The 17,816-nt window shown below is 32.1% G+C and overlaps 1 protein-coding gene across 2 annotated transcripts in view; it reads right to left on the bottom strand.

Moving 5' to 3' along the window:
• LOC106459509 (serine/threonine-protein phosphatase alpha-3 isoform-like) overlaps positions 1-9,367 on the bottom strand; it is a 49,880-nt gene extending 40,513 nt beyond the window's left edge. For both annotated transcript variants that reach the window (XM_022386018.1, XM_022386017.1), the window contains exon 1: positions 8,939-9,367. In XM_022386018.1, the coding sequence (XP_022241726.1) occupies positions 8,939-9,046 (108 nt within the window). In that variant the 5' untranslated portion in view covers positions 9,047-9,367. The remainder of the gene's footprint in view (positions 1-8,938) is intronic.
• Between the last annotated feature and the right edge of the window lie 8,449 nt (positions 9,368-17,816).

Raw genomic sequence — 17,816 nt, forward strand, 5'->3', positions numbered from 1 at the left:
TTAAATAAGACTTTGATAATATTAACGACTTACAAGAGTGACTAGTAAATTATATTATTTAATGTTTCTACTGAACCACAAACGCATACTAAACTTTTCTTTCATTCGCAGTTATCCATTCTTCTGTATTTTGTATATATAATCAATAAATTCTGCTGAATATCGTAATAAGCGACTAAAGCAAATATTTCACACGTTTTATATATGAATTAATTTCTAAATTCCATCTATATACGTACAAACAGTAAGTGTAAGGAGTTTAATATATTTTAAGCGCAGACAATTATAATTACGACTATAAGCTTAAAGAATTAATTGAAAATTTTAGAAGTTATATACCTTGAGTCCGCTATATTTCTGTTTGTGAAGACGCCTGTTCAGCAAGAGTTCTAGAATCATTTATGAATTGCAAACAACCCTTATTGTTAAGTACATCACCTTGAAAGTGCAGGTAAAAATGCTTGTCAGTTATTACTTATCAAAAACTATTGGTGATATTCTGTAAAAATTAACGTACTGCTGAAAACAAAAGTAATGAATTAATTAATATAAGTAAACCATTTAAACCATAATAATTTATTATTGGAAAAAGAAAGATATTTTGTTACTTGTTTCAACCACATTTGTTTCGGGCCACATATAATTGTGGTCTAAGTGGTGTATTACTTGTTAATTAAATACCACAAATATATGAGCAAGCCATTTGGTTGGTGAAATTTTTACTATATATTAAACTTTAATTTATAAGTTGCATTTATTCTACGTTAGGTATACATTCTAACAACACCATAGGAAAGTGTTCAAATAAAATCTATATCTTCTTAGCTGCTCAAGAGTTGGCGGTGGGTGGTGATGACTAGCTGCCTTCCCTCTAGTCTTACACTGCTAAATTAGGGACGGCTAGCGCAGATAGCCCTCGTGTAGCTTCGCGCTAAATTCATAACAAACCAAACCAATCATACCTCCTTCACAGCCCGAATGTAACACTGGATACCGATATATTAATGTTTTCATAGTTAATGAGCTAGCTATATGACTTAGAGCGAGTTTCCTCAGTGTTCAATTGAAATAGATGATACTAGACTCTAAAATGTAAATTTTCTATATCAATTATTTAATTGATACTTGCAACCGTCGGTAAATGATGAAACTCCATAGTTTTGTATTGTTTTTTCCTCAATTCTGTAATATCAATTATTGATTGCTTTACATAAAACTAATTAATTTTTGTAATTTCTTTAATTTCATGGTGCCGTTTAGTAGAATAATTGCGTGTGTTAAACCTGTCATATTTCTAATGACAAGTTCCTTTTCGACTAGAATTTATTGGATTTTCTCGTGCATTAACCTTTTCTTTAAAATGAATTGCCCTTTCCACGCAAACCCGCTCTTCTATAATGTTATAAAAACAAACTGATAACCCAGTGACCTTTTGCTGAATTCCATTTCAATAACAACCACAACTGCAACCACAAAATTTTTAAGTTATTCAATTTGTTTGTGCTTTTAAATGGCTTAGATACCTTAAAAAAATTTCCTGAGGTAAGAAATAGGAGTGAAACGTATGCACCAAAAATAATTTCATTTTACTTAACACAGATTTTGTATAAATTATAGTTGGTCACATAGCATTGATATCTAAACTTTATAAATACTAGAATTTGACTGTTTTCGAAAACAAATACTATTATGTTTTTAAAATCTCAACTAACTAATACTTTCAGATCACTATAGTGGGATGTTGCCATGACTTACTCATATGTATATACATTCACCACTAAATACTGTCTGAGCTCTAAATCATCTTTGTCTGTTTAATCATAAGTCATTACTTGAAATCGACGGGTTTGCCAAAATTAATAATACAAACACTATTTCCACTTATGACATTAACTAACGAACATTTCAAATACTTCAAAGTGTAATATTAACTATTCTCAATTAAAATAAACAGTAAATATACATTTCATAAAATAAGTAAGAACATTCGACGTCTCAAAATACACAATAATTTATTGTATAAAGTTAAAGGTAAAATATACAATTAAAAACTCTACATGGAACTTTTTCCATCGAAACATCTAGTTTTTAATTGTATATATTTGACTTTAAATTTTATACAATAAATTATTGTGCATTTTTAAACGTTCAATGCTCTCAGTTATATTATGAAATCTATGCACAAGAATGGTCATAGAATATATTAAGTATACATTGTATTATATTTCTTTATAATAATAGTTTGGAATAAACTATTGTATATAATTGAATAAAATTTCATATATATATATAAATCTTGAAACTATTTACAAATACATCAGCATAATTTTAATATTTTAAGAAATAATGTGTTTGCAAAAAAAGCACCATCAGACCGTGAGATCAATTAATACGTGGTCCGGTATGGCCAGGTGGTTAGGACGCTTGAGTCGCAATCTGAGGGTCACGGGTTCAAATCCCCATCCCACCAAATATGCTCGCCCCTTTTAGCAGTGGAGGCGTTATAATATGACGGTCAATCCCACTATTTGTTGGTAAAAGAGTAGCCCAAGAGTTGGCCCTTTCACTGTCTTTTACTGCTAAATTAGGGACGGCTAGCGCAGATAGCCCTCCTGTAGCTTTGCGCGAAATTCAAAACCAACCAACTAATACGTGTATATGTGTTTGTTCATGACATTTCATCCTTTAACATATCATCTCCTGTACTCGATATGGTAAGGCTTTAAGAACTATTGAAGAGGAACTGAAGACTTCGAGTGTTTTCTCTTCTATTACGTGACCTATAGCAATCAGTAGGAAAAGCTTTCGAGTCTGTGAAACTACCCAGTTTAACAGCACCTTTGGGAACGTTATAGCCTCACTATCTCTGTTGGTTTCTGTGGTAAACTCCATTGTTCGTGTGTTAAATCATTTGTTTTGAACCAGCAGAAACTGGTTCAAGGTAAAATCACAGATAGGTTAACTAATGTAACCGTTATTTGCAAGTATAATGAAAATATTAACAGTTATTTTTTTGATGGTGCTTTTCTTACAAATATATTTTGAGAATTCTAATTCAATTTTCTCTAGTTGTGCGGGAATAATAACAAAATTAAAAGATACTAATAATCAGAACTATTATTATAGCATATATAAAAGAACAGGAGTTTTCAGATTAAGAAATCATAAAATTTCTGAGTTTAAAAAATGATTTTATTGTTTTTGTTTAGTGTTTAACTAATGTTTATTCCGCAAGTTTTACGTTGAGATCGTTATCGTGGAATAACGAAAATGTTAAGTTTTTCAAATGGTTAATGTCAATTCTAGCTTATTAAAGATAATTTTGAAAAGTGAACACACAACGTGTACATAAATAATCCTTGTAGAATATTATTGAGTATATATCATATGAGTACCGTTCACGAATGTTATCAAACTGCCTTTATGTCTAGAATTTTAACCTAAGAATAAAGTGCGTTTAAAAAGAGAAAACCACGAACTCTTAGGGAAAAAAAATCGCTTGCAGTAGTATGTTATCAGAAAGTTTAGCCAACATCGTTTCCATTTAATTCAATTAGGTCACAGTATTCTATTTGTTTTGTTGGAAGGAATACTTATTTCACTATAGAAGTTAATATAGTAAGGTGCCTCATATTAAATAGTATTTTAAAAAACCGTTTCAAACTGAAGTTTCAATATATTTTTTTAGTCCTGTGATTTTTAGAAAATAAGCGTAAGAAAAAAGTAAACTTTATGTTTTGGCTTCGGCTAATACTCTTTTGAACAACCATTAAATCCCGTATTTAATCCCAGCACATAAGTATCACCTTAATAATTATATTGTGAACTTTTGTTAGACAACGTCAAGACAAAAGTTTGTCTTCCTCAGCCTCAAAGATTTTCAACATGATTTTGACATTAAGTCTTTATCATTGTTGTATGATAAAAAATATCAGAACTGCCAAGTTTTTCACAGCACACCCATACACACATACAACGAGCGCAAGCTTTGCAGCAGACAGTGAGCTCGTGGGTATTATTGGTTATCGATTAAGGGTAGATCTAACCATGTGGGAAAAAAGCTGATTGATGGATTAAAAGCTATGTGGTGTTTTTGTTGTTTTTCGTAACAAAATCACTTTTAGATCTGTAACACTAAGGTAGTGGTCAGGCATCAATAAGCTTATTGGTCGGATATATTTTTACTTGGTATATATATATACATGATTTATATATATGTGTAAAAACACATTAAACGGGCGTAGATGTAATACGGGAAGAAGCGGTACTTTAGAAAGCTATTCCGATGTTGTCTACGTTATCTGTTGTTATGTAAGAGTGCATGTATTGTTCAGCGCATTGTGCATACCCCCCCCCCCGGGAAACACAGTATCCTCATTTTCTATGGAGTTCGTCATTTGCTGTTTTGGTGATCATCTCAAACTCGGTTAATGTTGCTACATATTCATATGACACTGGCGAGCTGTTGTCGTTCAACTTACAAAAACTCGACAAACACAAAAACATGTGTAAACGAATGTATAACGCACCATACTTTCACCAAGAACATCCAGAAACGAATCTCTTACACTAGTAATACAAAAATAGTCTTGTTAGGACTTCCCTGAAAACGCCAGCAAATGAGTAGCCGAAACATATAGGTTAGTAATTAGTACCTAAGTATACAAAATTCGTATTAATTAATAGTTAGGATTGAGTGATCCTATAAGTTCGTTTGTTTGTTATTAAGCACAAAACTACACAAAGGGCTATCTGTGCTCTACCCACCACGAGTATCGAAACCCGGTTTCTAGAAGTATAAGTCCGTAGACTCCCATAAGCTACAAATCATGATAATGATGGCACAATATTGACAATAAAACGCATTCATTAACTGTATTAAGTAAATAAATGGGTCTCATAAAATATGCTCGAAGCTTAACTTTAATAATAATATTAAATTAAATATTTAATTGTTTGTTTGTTTGAAGTTAAGCACAAAACTACACAATGGACTATCTGTGCTCTGCCCACCACGGGTATCGAAACCCGGTTTGTAGTGCATGTAAGTCCACTGACATACCGCTGTGCCACTGGGGGGCGAAATATTTAATAAACAGCTGAAATATAAAAAATATTTTGTGCTCTAATTTCCTTTAATTTTCTAAGCATTCTATATGCAAACACAGTTCAAGTAATATGCAGAAATATCAACCAGACTAAATGAACATGACGTTTATTTAAGTTTGATTTTAAAATATTTTTATCTATACCTTTGGCCTAAAATTCTAAAAACTGGTAAATTGTAAACGGTTATTGCCACGAGCAGCAAAACACTATGCATTATGTTTCTTGAGGCTTCAAACCCATAAAAATAAATATTTCTTATTTCATGCTCATGGCAATAAAACTTGTAAGAAAATCCTATAAAATGAGATATTTCACACTGAACTGAATGTAAAAATATAGTAAATCACCCAGTATGTTAGAACATGTTGTTGAGTTAATACTCTTTCCGTTAGATTCTTTGTTTGTTTCGGATACTCGCATAAAGTTATTCAAGGACTATTTACATTAGGCATCCCTAAATTTGAATTGATAAATCAGAGGGAAGGCAGCTAGTTAACTCCATCCACCGCTAACTCTTGAGCTACTCTAATCTAATAGTGGGATTTTGCGGCAATAGGACGCCAACTATAGAGTCTGAGATTTATAGTCCAGTACGATAACCACTTGGCAACGCCCGCCTATTAAGATCATCTGAAATTGCGTATAAAATGCTATAACTTGAAAGGTTGATTATTCACCAGTCAAATGAATTCAAGTTTGAGCCAGGCGTTGGCAAGTGGTTAGCGTGTCTATCTGTGAAATATTTAAATCTCCATAAATCTAATGCTCAAAATTTGTTGAATATTGTTATCAAGTTCAAGTTCTATAAACTCATTTTAACTCAGAGCAAATCTATAACCAAATCTACATATCCTTAAAATAAAATGTTCAAATATTTTACCTAACACTTTGGCAAATTTTATTCTGATACATTTATTTATAAATCATATTTTACCTGCTACAACTTGTACGTTAATGACCAGTGTCAATCATTTGTTTCTGCAAGAGCAGTTTTAGACTTGCTTGGTTTGAATTTCGTGCAAAGTTACACGAGTGCTATTTGCGCTAGCTGTTTCTAATTTTGAAGTTATAGACTAGAAAGAAGGCAGTTAATCAACACCACTAACTCTTGGGCTACTCTTTTATCAACGAATAAGGGGATTTACCGTCACATTATAACGCCACCACGGCTGAAAGGGTGAGCATGTTTGTTGAAATTGGAGTCTAGCACCTTAATCACCAGGTTATACGAGGCTTACAGAGCATATACGTATAACTTTTTTTACTTCTACTCTTTCCAAACGTGCTTGTATCTTTCCCAGATGGCTCGACGTCGTTCAAGCTCCTTAAATAGAAGTAATTAATCCAAGAGTCAACTAGGATGTTTTGCTTTGCAGTTGCTTTTTATTGCTCGGCCTTTACCATTATTTCTTGTATTTCTGTGTTTATTGTTGCTTTCCACTGGATTAGGAGTTTTTCTTTTTCAATCCTAAACATTATATTTATCTGTAAAAGTTTGGAAAAGGAGCTATAAAAAACAATTTAAAGTTAAATTAATCAGCAACATATCCATCTTATTTGGTTGATATTACTGTGTTCCCCGGTAGGACAGCAATAAGTCTGCGGGCTTACAACGCTAAAATCCGGAGCTCGATTTCCCGCGGTGAACACACCAGATAGCTCAAGGTGCATTTGTTATAACACAAACAAACAGTATAACTGCACTGCGCATTTTACTCAAACTATGTTACTAGGTATGTTTTTTAAGTTAGTATATTATTTCCTCGTTCTACTAACGTCTTTCTATTTCATGGAATGTCTTACCGCATATAACAAATGGAGGAAAACATTATATGGGGAAGAGATGTGTACAAGAAAAATACATTTTCTAAACTGTACAAGTAGGCAACAACAAACTAGTGTTATTTCTTTTTTGCACTATTAATTAGAATATTTCTAATTTTTGAATATTTATATGATAAATTACAACCTTCTAATCCTTACCAACTTCATTATTTTTAAACTATAGTGTCAGCCATTGTAATCGTAATATTTTCCTTACTTTTTCAGCTAAATTAAAAATCTGTCATTCTGATCTTTAACAGTTCCTGATATTTGAGCCAATGATATTTCCGCAATCTAACAATCACATTATTATGGATACCGAGTTGTTCTTGAGCTAATTTCCACTTCCAAAATTTTAACACGCTTCTGATCTTTGAGTTAATGCTCGCTGCTAATATTTAAATCTTTAATCTTGGTTCTGATTTTTGAGCTTATACTAACTCCCGACATTTTGATCTCCATCATTTCCCTGGATTTTGAACAAATGCTAATTTTCATTATTCTAGCTGTATATGCATTAATACAAGACCAGCTTTATGTATTTTGTCACCCTAGGCAAGATTTACAATTTTCGTCCACCATAAATCTCCTTTACTATTATCATCAGTAAATATACATTTTGTATAACTGTACATAAACAAAGTGTTGTCATTTCTAGTAAACTTTTCCTTTAATAGGCTTACCTGTTTCTTACTTTAAACTGTTTTGCATTTAAAATAACATGATTCTTCTCACTTTTTTAGTTCCAAAGCTGTGAAGTGTTTCTCTATGGTCTAATTTATTGAATTTGGTAGAAACTTGTTTCATATTTAATTTGATTATCTTACAAATCTATGAAGACAGTTTCCAGGTCAGTAAGAAACGACAAGTATATGAAAAGCGAGATAGTCGATTCTATTGAAAATTAAATTAACATATAAACTTTAATTGATTTTTCCGCCATAGGCAGTTGCTTATCTCGCCTTCCAGTTAAACCGAGTCTAGGTGTACATCTGATTCTGATTTTCAATGGTTTATCTGAACCAGACATATAGGTTCTTAAAATGTCCGTCACGTCTCTGTATAAGTAAAACTTGTTCTAGTTTAAGTTTAATATACTTCTATAGGTTAACTCTAATTTCAAAGTGGAGGGATATATTTGTGTCTTCTAGTGCAGTGTGATCAGTGGAAGTTTATCTTGTTTTTATCTGATCCACACTCTTTATTTTAATAAGTTTATCTACCCCTGTATTTGTATTATCATGGTCTAGTAAATGCATTTTCGGAACAATGTTAAATTATTCAGATTACATGTTAAATTCGATAATAACATGAGAAAGTCGTTATAATCCAAATAGAACAAGCAAACATGAAAGTTTTGTAAATGCCTGTCGTGTTAAGTAAAATAATATTTACCCAAGAGTGTCTTGCTCTCTACTTTTTTTTAATCGCATAGTAAAATAACGATCTGCTAGGCCTCTTTATTTAAATTAATGTTTATTCTACATCTTCATCAATCCTTACATGTTGATTATTTGGCTTTTATTCTTATTTAGATTAATTTACTCATATTTTGGTCGTACTTTCGATAGTAGTTAAACCAAATTAAGAATCAATTTGCATATATTCTTGTGGTTTGTTGATCACCTTAGTTAAGACAAGACGTTTATTATTACGATGAAATTCTTGGGTTTAAAAACACCATTTATATTCAGTTTTATTATTTTTAACTTTATAGTCATTTAAGAAGGCAGTAGGCAGTAAATTTGCCCTTTTCCGGGTGTATTTTATTTCAAATGAATTTTAACGTCATTCAACGTGAATGATCTTGATTTTCTTTAATTCCTTTTTATATGAACCAACGTAATTGTCGATGTTGAATAAAATAGTACAATACAACGACGAACGTAATAGGAAAACTTCATAGACTAATTCACACCTTTACAACCTTTTATATTTGTATATAATACTATGTCAAAACCAATAACTATTACTAAACACATACGTACTTACGTCTGACACCCACCTGTTTTTCCAATGAGTTTCTTACGGACAACAGTTGCTCAATAATTTTGTCAACGTTCAGTTCATTACGATAGTTCATTCTGTTTGACATGAACACTGTTTGGGGCATGCGGAATGTGTGTTATTTATTACACAGTAACCAAAATTTGTCTTTTGTTCAGCCAATATGGAAGAAAATGGTAAACGATCTGTGGTTTTGCAGTTTCTTCTTTACATCATAATATCTGCCCTCTTGTCATCCTTGTGAGATACACGAGGACATCAGATTTACTCAAGTTCCAATACAAATAAAAATTACAACGTAACCAAATACTACCAATATAACTATCTAAAGCAATCAATAATAAATTAAGTTAGCTTCATTAGTCATTTACATACATTGAAGTAATTTTGTAACGTAAGTTTCTTATTGCTTTAAGAAATTACAATAACTTCCTAGCACAGCAGACGAGGGTAACTGAAGAAGACTAGCATATTACCAGACCTTGTACTGCATACATCGAATGAGAACCAGTCACGTGGATGTTACTAAGCAACCATCGCTTCATCAAAGAATATATTGACCTGTTTTGGTGCCGGGTTCTAAACAGCTGAGTTCAGGATCCAGGAAAAGGGTTGTTGCGCTTCATCTTCACTGTTAAATAGTGCCATACCAAGCCTGTTGCCGGTTGTTTGAAACAGCCAATCAATCAATATTAATGAGTTTGTGCGTATTAAATATGGACTGTATAAACATTTCATTTGTTGTACTTACTACAGTCATAGAGATTATAAAAATTTCATTTGTTGTACTAACTACAGTCAAAAAGGAAAATTTTATATTTAGTTTCTAAAACCGTCACTTTTCACAATACATTTCCGTATTAACTATATTACAAAATTCATTTTATCTACGGGTATATGTTAATATACCACATGTGCTTATCACACAGCCTGCTTCTAAAGTTTAACAAATATTATCATCTTACTCTTTCTCTCCCTTTCTATCTATATATGTATATGTGTGTATTGTTCTTTCAAGCTATATACTCGAGCTTTGAGTAGGTAAAACATATGTACTGTTTCATGTTTATTTTTTTAGTATGTATTGAGATTGTTTTTATATCATAATTAACATTTAAAAATCCATAACTGATAAAAACTGTGAATTAACTCACATGCAAAAAGATAAATGCTTGTATAATCCAGTTATCAATATTCTTTCTAAATATAAATTTTTTACTAATACAAAAATAATACATCACTATCTATTCATCTGTATGTATTTTAGTTAAAAGAAATTTAACGAAAAATGTGCCCCCATCCCAGTGGCACAACGGTATGTATTCGGAATTACAATGCTAGAAACCGGGTTCCGATACCTGTGGTGGGCAAACACAGATGGCCCATTGTGTAGCTTTGTGCTTACTTACAAACAAACGAAAAAATTTTACTTTTTTCCCTCAAGATTTTAAAATCGTGCAGTAAAGCTAGTTTTACAGTCTAGCATCAACCTTTTCTTTGTTTATTTCTCCTCAACCAACACCTTCTCAAGAAAGATACTATATCCTAATCATTCTACCCGTGATCAATTATGTGTCAAAATGATTTAAAAACTTTGTGGAGCTTTCATTTGTGCTCTTTCACTTCCTTATTCTTTCTTCTTATCATATATACCTCCTCTCAACCGAAAAAGGCTGGTGCTTTCTCTCGAACATGCGCACACACTCCACCAACTAAGTAAGCTTATTTCAGCAATATCTTTTGCTTTGCTTGCGTGTACTCGCAAGAATCATCTATCCGATGACTTTACAAAAACGTTTGGTATTGGCAAATTTTCATTTACGTTGTGTTGCATCGACAAGAGAATGAATTAATTCTTCATTAAATTGAACGATAATAAAGTCAGAATACGCCACAAATGGCATTTGACAACACAGCAGAAATCAGGACAATAAAAGGTAGATAATTTTGTCTGGGAAACTTAAAATGTCATGCAAAGCACATCCAAGAAGCAGGAGCAATGTACCCGGCTTTGCTTTGATTGAAATAGCTTTAGCTAATTTTATTGTTTTCGCACATTATTATTTTCCCTGATTTTTAATCAAAATGTTTAGTTAGGTAAAGAAATCATTTTGATTTTGTTTTGCAAAAAAATCACGATTAATATGCTTGATTTAATCAAAACAGCTCAAGATATTTAAAGCCATTTTCATCCGAGCAACGCCTTGTACTTTGCTAGTCATAAATAAACACCAGTATATAATTCAGTCACCTGATATGTATGTTATTTCACATAAGAATAAATATTTTATCATTTTTGTGTATTTTGTTTACGAAAACAACTATTATTTGGTCAATTTTACATGAATTATATCATAAGAAATATAATATGATTAAATTTTGTTCAAATTATTCTGAGTATCCGAGTGTCCTGTAAGATACTCTGAATTGGTTTTCTTTGATAGATTATTTGGGCAGAGTATTCATAATGAGTAAACTGAAATGGTCGGCAACTGTCTGTTGTGAAAAACACAAGAGTAGGGGACAAAACTAAACTAGTTGGGTTAGAATGTCCTCAAACGCCATTGCACTAATTAATTTAGAATGTCGAAAAAAAGCAATAAACAGGTGTTTTAATATGCATGAAACTTATCTTATTAATTCACTGAGATATCGTGAGGTTTGATCAGAATATTTATGATTTATAATGGAATTAAGTGACAATGCATGCAAACGTGAATACTTGTTTAGCAAGAGAACATTTTGGTTAAACTATGTTCCTTGATACTCACGTCACTTGTATCTGCTGCTGAATAGATATTATTCCTTTCTGCAATGAGAGAACATTTTGGTTAAAATATGTTCCTTGATACTCACGTCACTTGTATCTGCTGCTGAATAGATATTATTCCTTTCTGCAATGAGAGAACATTTTGGTTAAACTATGTTCCTGAAACTCACGTTAATAGTATCTGTTGTTGAATAGATTTTATTCCTTTCTGCAACGAGAGAACATTTTGGTTAAACTATGTTCCTTGATACTCACGTTACTTGTATCTGTTGTTGAATAGTAACTATTGATTTCTGCATTGGTAATTTCCAACATCTTTATTCATTTCAAATTCGTGTACGTTTATGACTTATTTAATGTGATAAGATCATTCTTATATCCATGCTAATTTTTGTTTCTCAGCTAATTTAATCGTTTAACCTCTCAGCTACGTTAAAGCATTTTCCCTTCGAAAAACATTTAAATTTCCATCATGCGTTACATTTCAATCGTTGTATTTGTGTACTTTTTTTTAACATAGAGCATGGACTGTTCTTTCATAAACCATGTACTTTTTACAAATACAGCTTGCATTTATTTACTCTTCTTGACATAAATCCTGTATTTTTTATATTTACATCTTATATTTTCAGAACTCTTCTAGGAATAAATTCTCATGTTTCTACCACAGTCATAAACTTCGTTTACATTTATTTCAGCTTTGTTTTTAAATTGGTGATTGTGGTAGAAGCTGTTTCCTTATTTTGCTGTCTTATTTGTCATATTCTTATAGCACTGATAGGTTGCGTCGTCTCTGAACAGCAAGCAAAGAATTAGTCTTTTATGTTAACGTATGCTGGGAAGGGGAAATTTGAATGCTTACCGAAACAACAGTCTAAAAAAACATTTGAAAGTTGGCGAGTTTCCGTTTTACGATTCACATCTTCGAGCGTGGAAATAAGCAAGCACGCACAAAAAAATCAGACTAATTTAGCCCTTATCTCTCTTGTGGACGAAAACGGTTGAAAAAATTCATCTTTCCTACTATCTCTGATTGAAGATAATAAATATGATCATTTTATCTTTAAACTAACATTACTAAGCTCTAACACATCGTTAATTTGATCTAAAGGAAGTTACAGAATACATGTAGTTGTTACATGCTTGATATTTTTCCTCAATCAGAAGACTAAAGACATAAAAATATGCTGTAGTCCAAGCTACCGTGCCCTGAGTCACAGAAACAGTCACAGCCACGCTACTTGTTTCCAAACATCGCTACTGTGTAAGAAAACTATAATATAATTTTTAAGGTTATTTTCTTCCATAAGAATAACTATTTTTAGTTCATTAATTTGATGATTATCATAAGATAGTGTATACCAAATGAAAGATAAACTTAACAATAATCATAAACTGTATATACCGCTTAAATTATGACTGGAACTTATGATATTTTAATTACAACCAGACAAAACAATTTTTACAATATAAATAAATGTCGACCTCACTCATCAATCCATATTTATGCAACTTAGATACCTGGTGACCCGTCAAGTGATTTGAACTGCAAATGATTTGCCATTCAGTTTACAATAGCCGAGAACAACAGAGGCAGTCAACATTATTGTTACATGCTTAAAATATAGCCAATAGATAAGGTTCTGAGGTATCATAAGCCATTTTTCTGAAACAGCTGTTTCCAGTAAATTTTAATGTCTGGAAGCAGCACTTGACATTTACCAAAACGTCACATGATCAATGTGACTGAAATCAGGTGTCGCACAGACTATTGCTGTCAGTCAATCTACTCTGCTTCAAGAAATGTGTCAACCAGTTTACCATTATGAGAATGGGTGTTATCATCCATAAGGCTGAAGTCAGGGGTAATTGTATTAACTGATAATAGTTCGAAAGGTAATAGGATGTTATTCCTGTAATGTGAGGTATTAATAGTATCATTTCACAGATTGTAAAAGTCGGTACTTCAACCTTTTCTTTTCTATGTCTGCATTATATTTCCACTGCCGACATATTGGTTGTGTTATTGAAAATGGGGTAGAATCTGACTCTGGATCTTCTCTATATGAGTGTACGCCTATTATCTAGCTGCTTGGTGGAGCGCAACTCATCTTTAGAAGAAATATGGCTTTTGATATCGTTGGTCGAGTTCTTGACGTCATTGCCGCAGGCGAGCTGTTCTGTGCCGTGCCGTGAGAATATTCACTGGGTGTCTGGTACACAAATCCGTTTTGTGAAGTTTCTTTCTAGCTGGCTGAATATTGACAGCAGTCCAATTACGGTTGCGAACATCTGATTCAGTTTGGAGCAGGCACCCTATTAATGTGGCGAAACAGAAGCGACAGATATTATCCTGCTATTGATATATGTCGTTTATTGTGTTGTGGGTCATGGTATGCCTTTTTCGGGAAGGGAAGGGGGTCGAACGATTGTACCACTAGGCATCTATCTTTGATTACTCTCCACATAAAACATTTAGACGCTGCTCATGAATAGTTTCGAACACTTTAAACTATGTGTGTAACTCACTTTGAAATAGCAACTGAGACAAGACTGTTTTAAGACTACTATATATGTTGCATAGATTGAATGATCAATCATTTGCACCTAAGGTTACATGATGGTTTATCAGAAGTCAGATTCGCAAAATGATGGACAAAGGGAATGACTAGCGTTATTCTGTAATAGTGGGTTTGTCTAGTCGTACCAATATTATTACAAAATCCTTTAATTGTTTTTCGTTGTTGCTGTTGTCGTTAACCTAAGCTGTTTCAGTTAACACATAGAAAATAAATATTTCCATAAATAATCCTATAATCAATTATATCATTTTATCATAGAAGAAAACTGTATTACAGCATTAATGAAAATTAAAATAATAAAATACTTGGCCCGGAATGACCAGATGGTTAGGGTGTTTGTCTTGCAATCTGAGGGTCGCGGGTCCTACCAAATATGCTCGCCCTTTCAGCAGTGAGGGCGTTCTAATGTTCCGGTTAATCCCACTATTCGTTGGTAAAAGAGTAGCCCAAGAGTTGGCAGTGAATGGTGATGATTAGCTGCATTCCCTTTAGTCTTTCACTGCTAAATTAGGGCAGTATATATATATATACATATTCACACTTTTAACAAAAGAACTACCTTAACTCACCTTGTAATTACATAAAACTCGGATTTCACACATTTGAGGATAAAGATTCTTTTTAAAATGTTCCAGTTTAAAAATTAGAACACTCTAATTGATTCCATCTTCAAGTTAGAGTGCAGATCCTTTTAGATTTAATAATCATAAATAATTCTTTCCTAACATTAATGCAGAAGTTGCACCATTTGTTCAGTGTCATACCGAAGGACTTATTGAAATATTCTGTTATATAATCACTTTAGTCAGTGACGTTTTTGCCATTCATAATGATAAATTCTGACATGTATACGTTAAATATGGTTTATATTTTGAAGTTAAAGATGTCTTCTTCTATGTGCATGACCTTCTTTATGGAATACTTTTATGTAAGATCCTGGGGAGCTTTGGTATACTTGCTGACACGCTTTTTTGTTGTTGTTGCTTTATCATGTAACTGAATCATCGATCTTGCAGATCTGTTTGCAATGAAGTCGGGATGTTTGTTTTTTCTTGACATACAGGAGTAGATTTACATAGTGACGTAAAAGCAACTTTCAACAAACTAGGTCAGTGCAGAGATCAAAATAAATAGTGTGGGAAGCTTTTCTTGCTTCGGATAATCAATTAGGTCAGGAAGGTTTATGTTACTACAGATTTTTATCAATGGAACGAGATGAACAAAATTAATTTCTGAAATACGCATTTTTGTTATTCAAATGTACGAAAAGTTTTCTTGAAGTTTTGATCCATATTTAAGGTACGTTAAACCTCTATCTATATTTCAAACGATTAGTTGAAAGCTGGAAATCATTTGTCAAACACACTTTTGATCCAAGAATTTGATAACCATAAATTTCATAAAAAATACTTTGAATTATTATAATAATACTCAGTCTGAAATTTTAAAATATGTGAATTGCGCTGATGAGTTAGCAATTTAATTCAATAAATGTTCCAGTTATTTCTTATTTTGCATTTACATTATGGGATTACTTGAAAGGCGTTGTTAATGGACTTGCATTTATCTAGAAAGTTTTGTTACGACATTTCCAGCTGAGTGCAGATCTTCATCAAGTCGATGTATGGATTATTGTAGCACTTCACCTTAGCCCTCTCTGAAGTCAGATTTTATATTCATATGCCGAATGGTAGTAGAAACTCAGAATGTTCAACAACTTTAAATGACGTTCAACCTAAAAAAAAAAATATATATATATATATAATGAGTCTTCCAGAAATAGTTGACCATTTTTCTGGAAAACAAATCAATAGAGAGGAAGTTGTGTGTGTTGACAGTACAGAATAATTATGTATTAATCATATTGAGCATAAGATCAGCAGCCAAGGACACTTGTGATGCCCTTAATGTTAAACATAATCTCCCCCAGAGCTATACAAGTTGTGCTGCTTACTTGTTTGTTATTAAGCGCAAAGTTACACCGTGGATTAACTGTACTGTGACCTCCAATAGTATCAAAACCCATTTTTTTAGCATTATAAGCCCCCAAACTTACCGTTTAGTCAGCGGGGGGGGGGGGCTACAAATTATGATGCAATAAGTTTTGGTTTTGTTTTTGTAGGTTCCATTATGTTTCAAAACACGAACAATAAAATTCTAATGATGTATTTCTATTTCACAGCATGAACTGACAGTAAACTTAGTTCATTATGAAATATATCATTTTATATAAAAACTATTATAAATAAACAGGTAAGTATTTTATGGTTGTAACTCATAAACAGCAAAAGTTAATGATATGAAACATAACTTCGTTTGTCACAGAATACTGAGTAAATACTTACAATAGACTCTGAATTTTTTTCAAAATGGATTTTAACATTAAGTAAAATCATATTCACTATTATACAAATCAACATTATCTTTTCAATGTTGAATTGTAATATTGATTATTTTACAGGTCATCCCTATTTATTTAAAAATGGTCGTTTATAAAATCTAAATACACACATTCACACACATTATAATATATTTATATATATATAATGTAGTGAAATTATTCACAACAGATATCACAAAAAAATCAGTTGTATAAATAATACTAAATATATTAGGAGATATCAACTTGAAGTAACAACTGTTCACTACAGAAACAAGAATAAAGTTACAACTCTTGTAGACCCCTAATCAGGCATTTCATACAACACCATTTCCACTCACACGTATTGCCATCTTTTAGGGTTAATACAAGTTAAATGAAAATAATTCTAAAGCTTTCACTTCCAAGTTTGTCAGAAATAACAATGAGATCATGTTTTATTGCTAAATACAAAAACTATTGACTGATTATTGAATACGAGATGGTGATTATTCAAGAATGCAATCTGTCAAAGAGGTAGCCAGTTGTCGTGTATTACTCGAAAGCAATTGGTTCTTGGAAATACAGAGCACGTTTATTTTCCTGCAATCTCATTACATTACGGGTGTTTGACTGATGTTCGTATACAACATAGTTTCCGTTTCAAGTACATTCACTAATGAAATATTTGTATCTAAAATTTTTTTGGGAAGAGTGTTCTAATTATGCCTGTTTTATATGTAACGAATTTGTTATTATATATTTATCTTAATTTCGATGTTGTTTAGATTAAATTTGTATTTAGAAATATACGTAACATATACTGTTAAATATGTATTGCGAAACTCCCGCCCATTATTCAAAGTTGTAGAAGGTTCTCGAGAGTAAGAATCAACAATATATGTGTGTACGTAAATGCTTAAATGTAGTTCAGCATTGTTATGTATTCTGAATTTTCTAGAATTAGAACCAACGCGACGCGCCAAAAAAAAAAGAGTATCTATTATTAGTTTGCTATAGTCAGTGTGCTATAAACTTTGAAAGCTATAACTGTGATTGTTGTAGCGCTTATAAATCGGAAAACTTCAGATATTTGACCAGGAACCTTTACAAAGTTCGAACATTACAAATCATTTAACTTCAGTGGATTCTCATTGGACATTAC

The sequence above is a fragment of the Limulus polyphemus genome, unplaced genomic scaffold, assembly GCF_000517525.1.
Source record: "Limulus polyphemus unplaced genomic scaffold, Limulus_polyphemus-2.1.2 Scaffold620, whole genome shotgun sequence".
NCBI classification, from domain to species: Eukaryota; Metazoa; Arthropoda; class Merostomata; order Xiphosura; family Limulidae; genus Limulus; species Limulus polyphemus.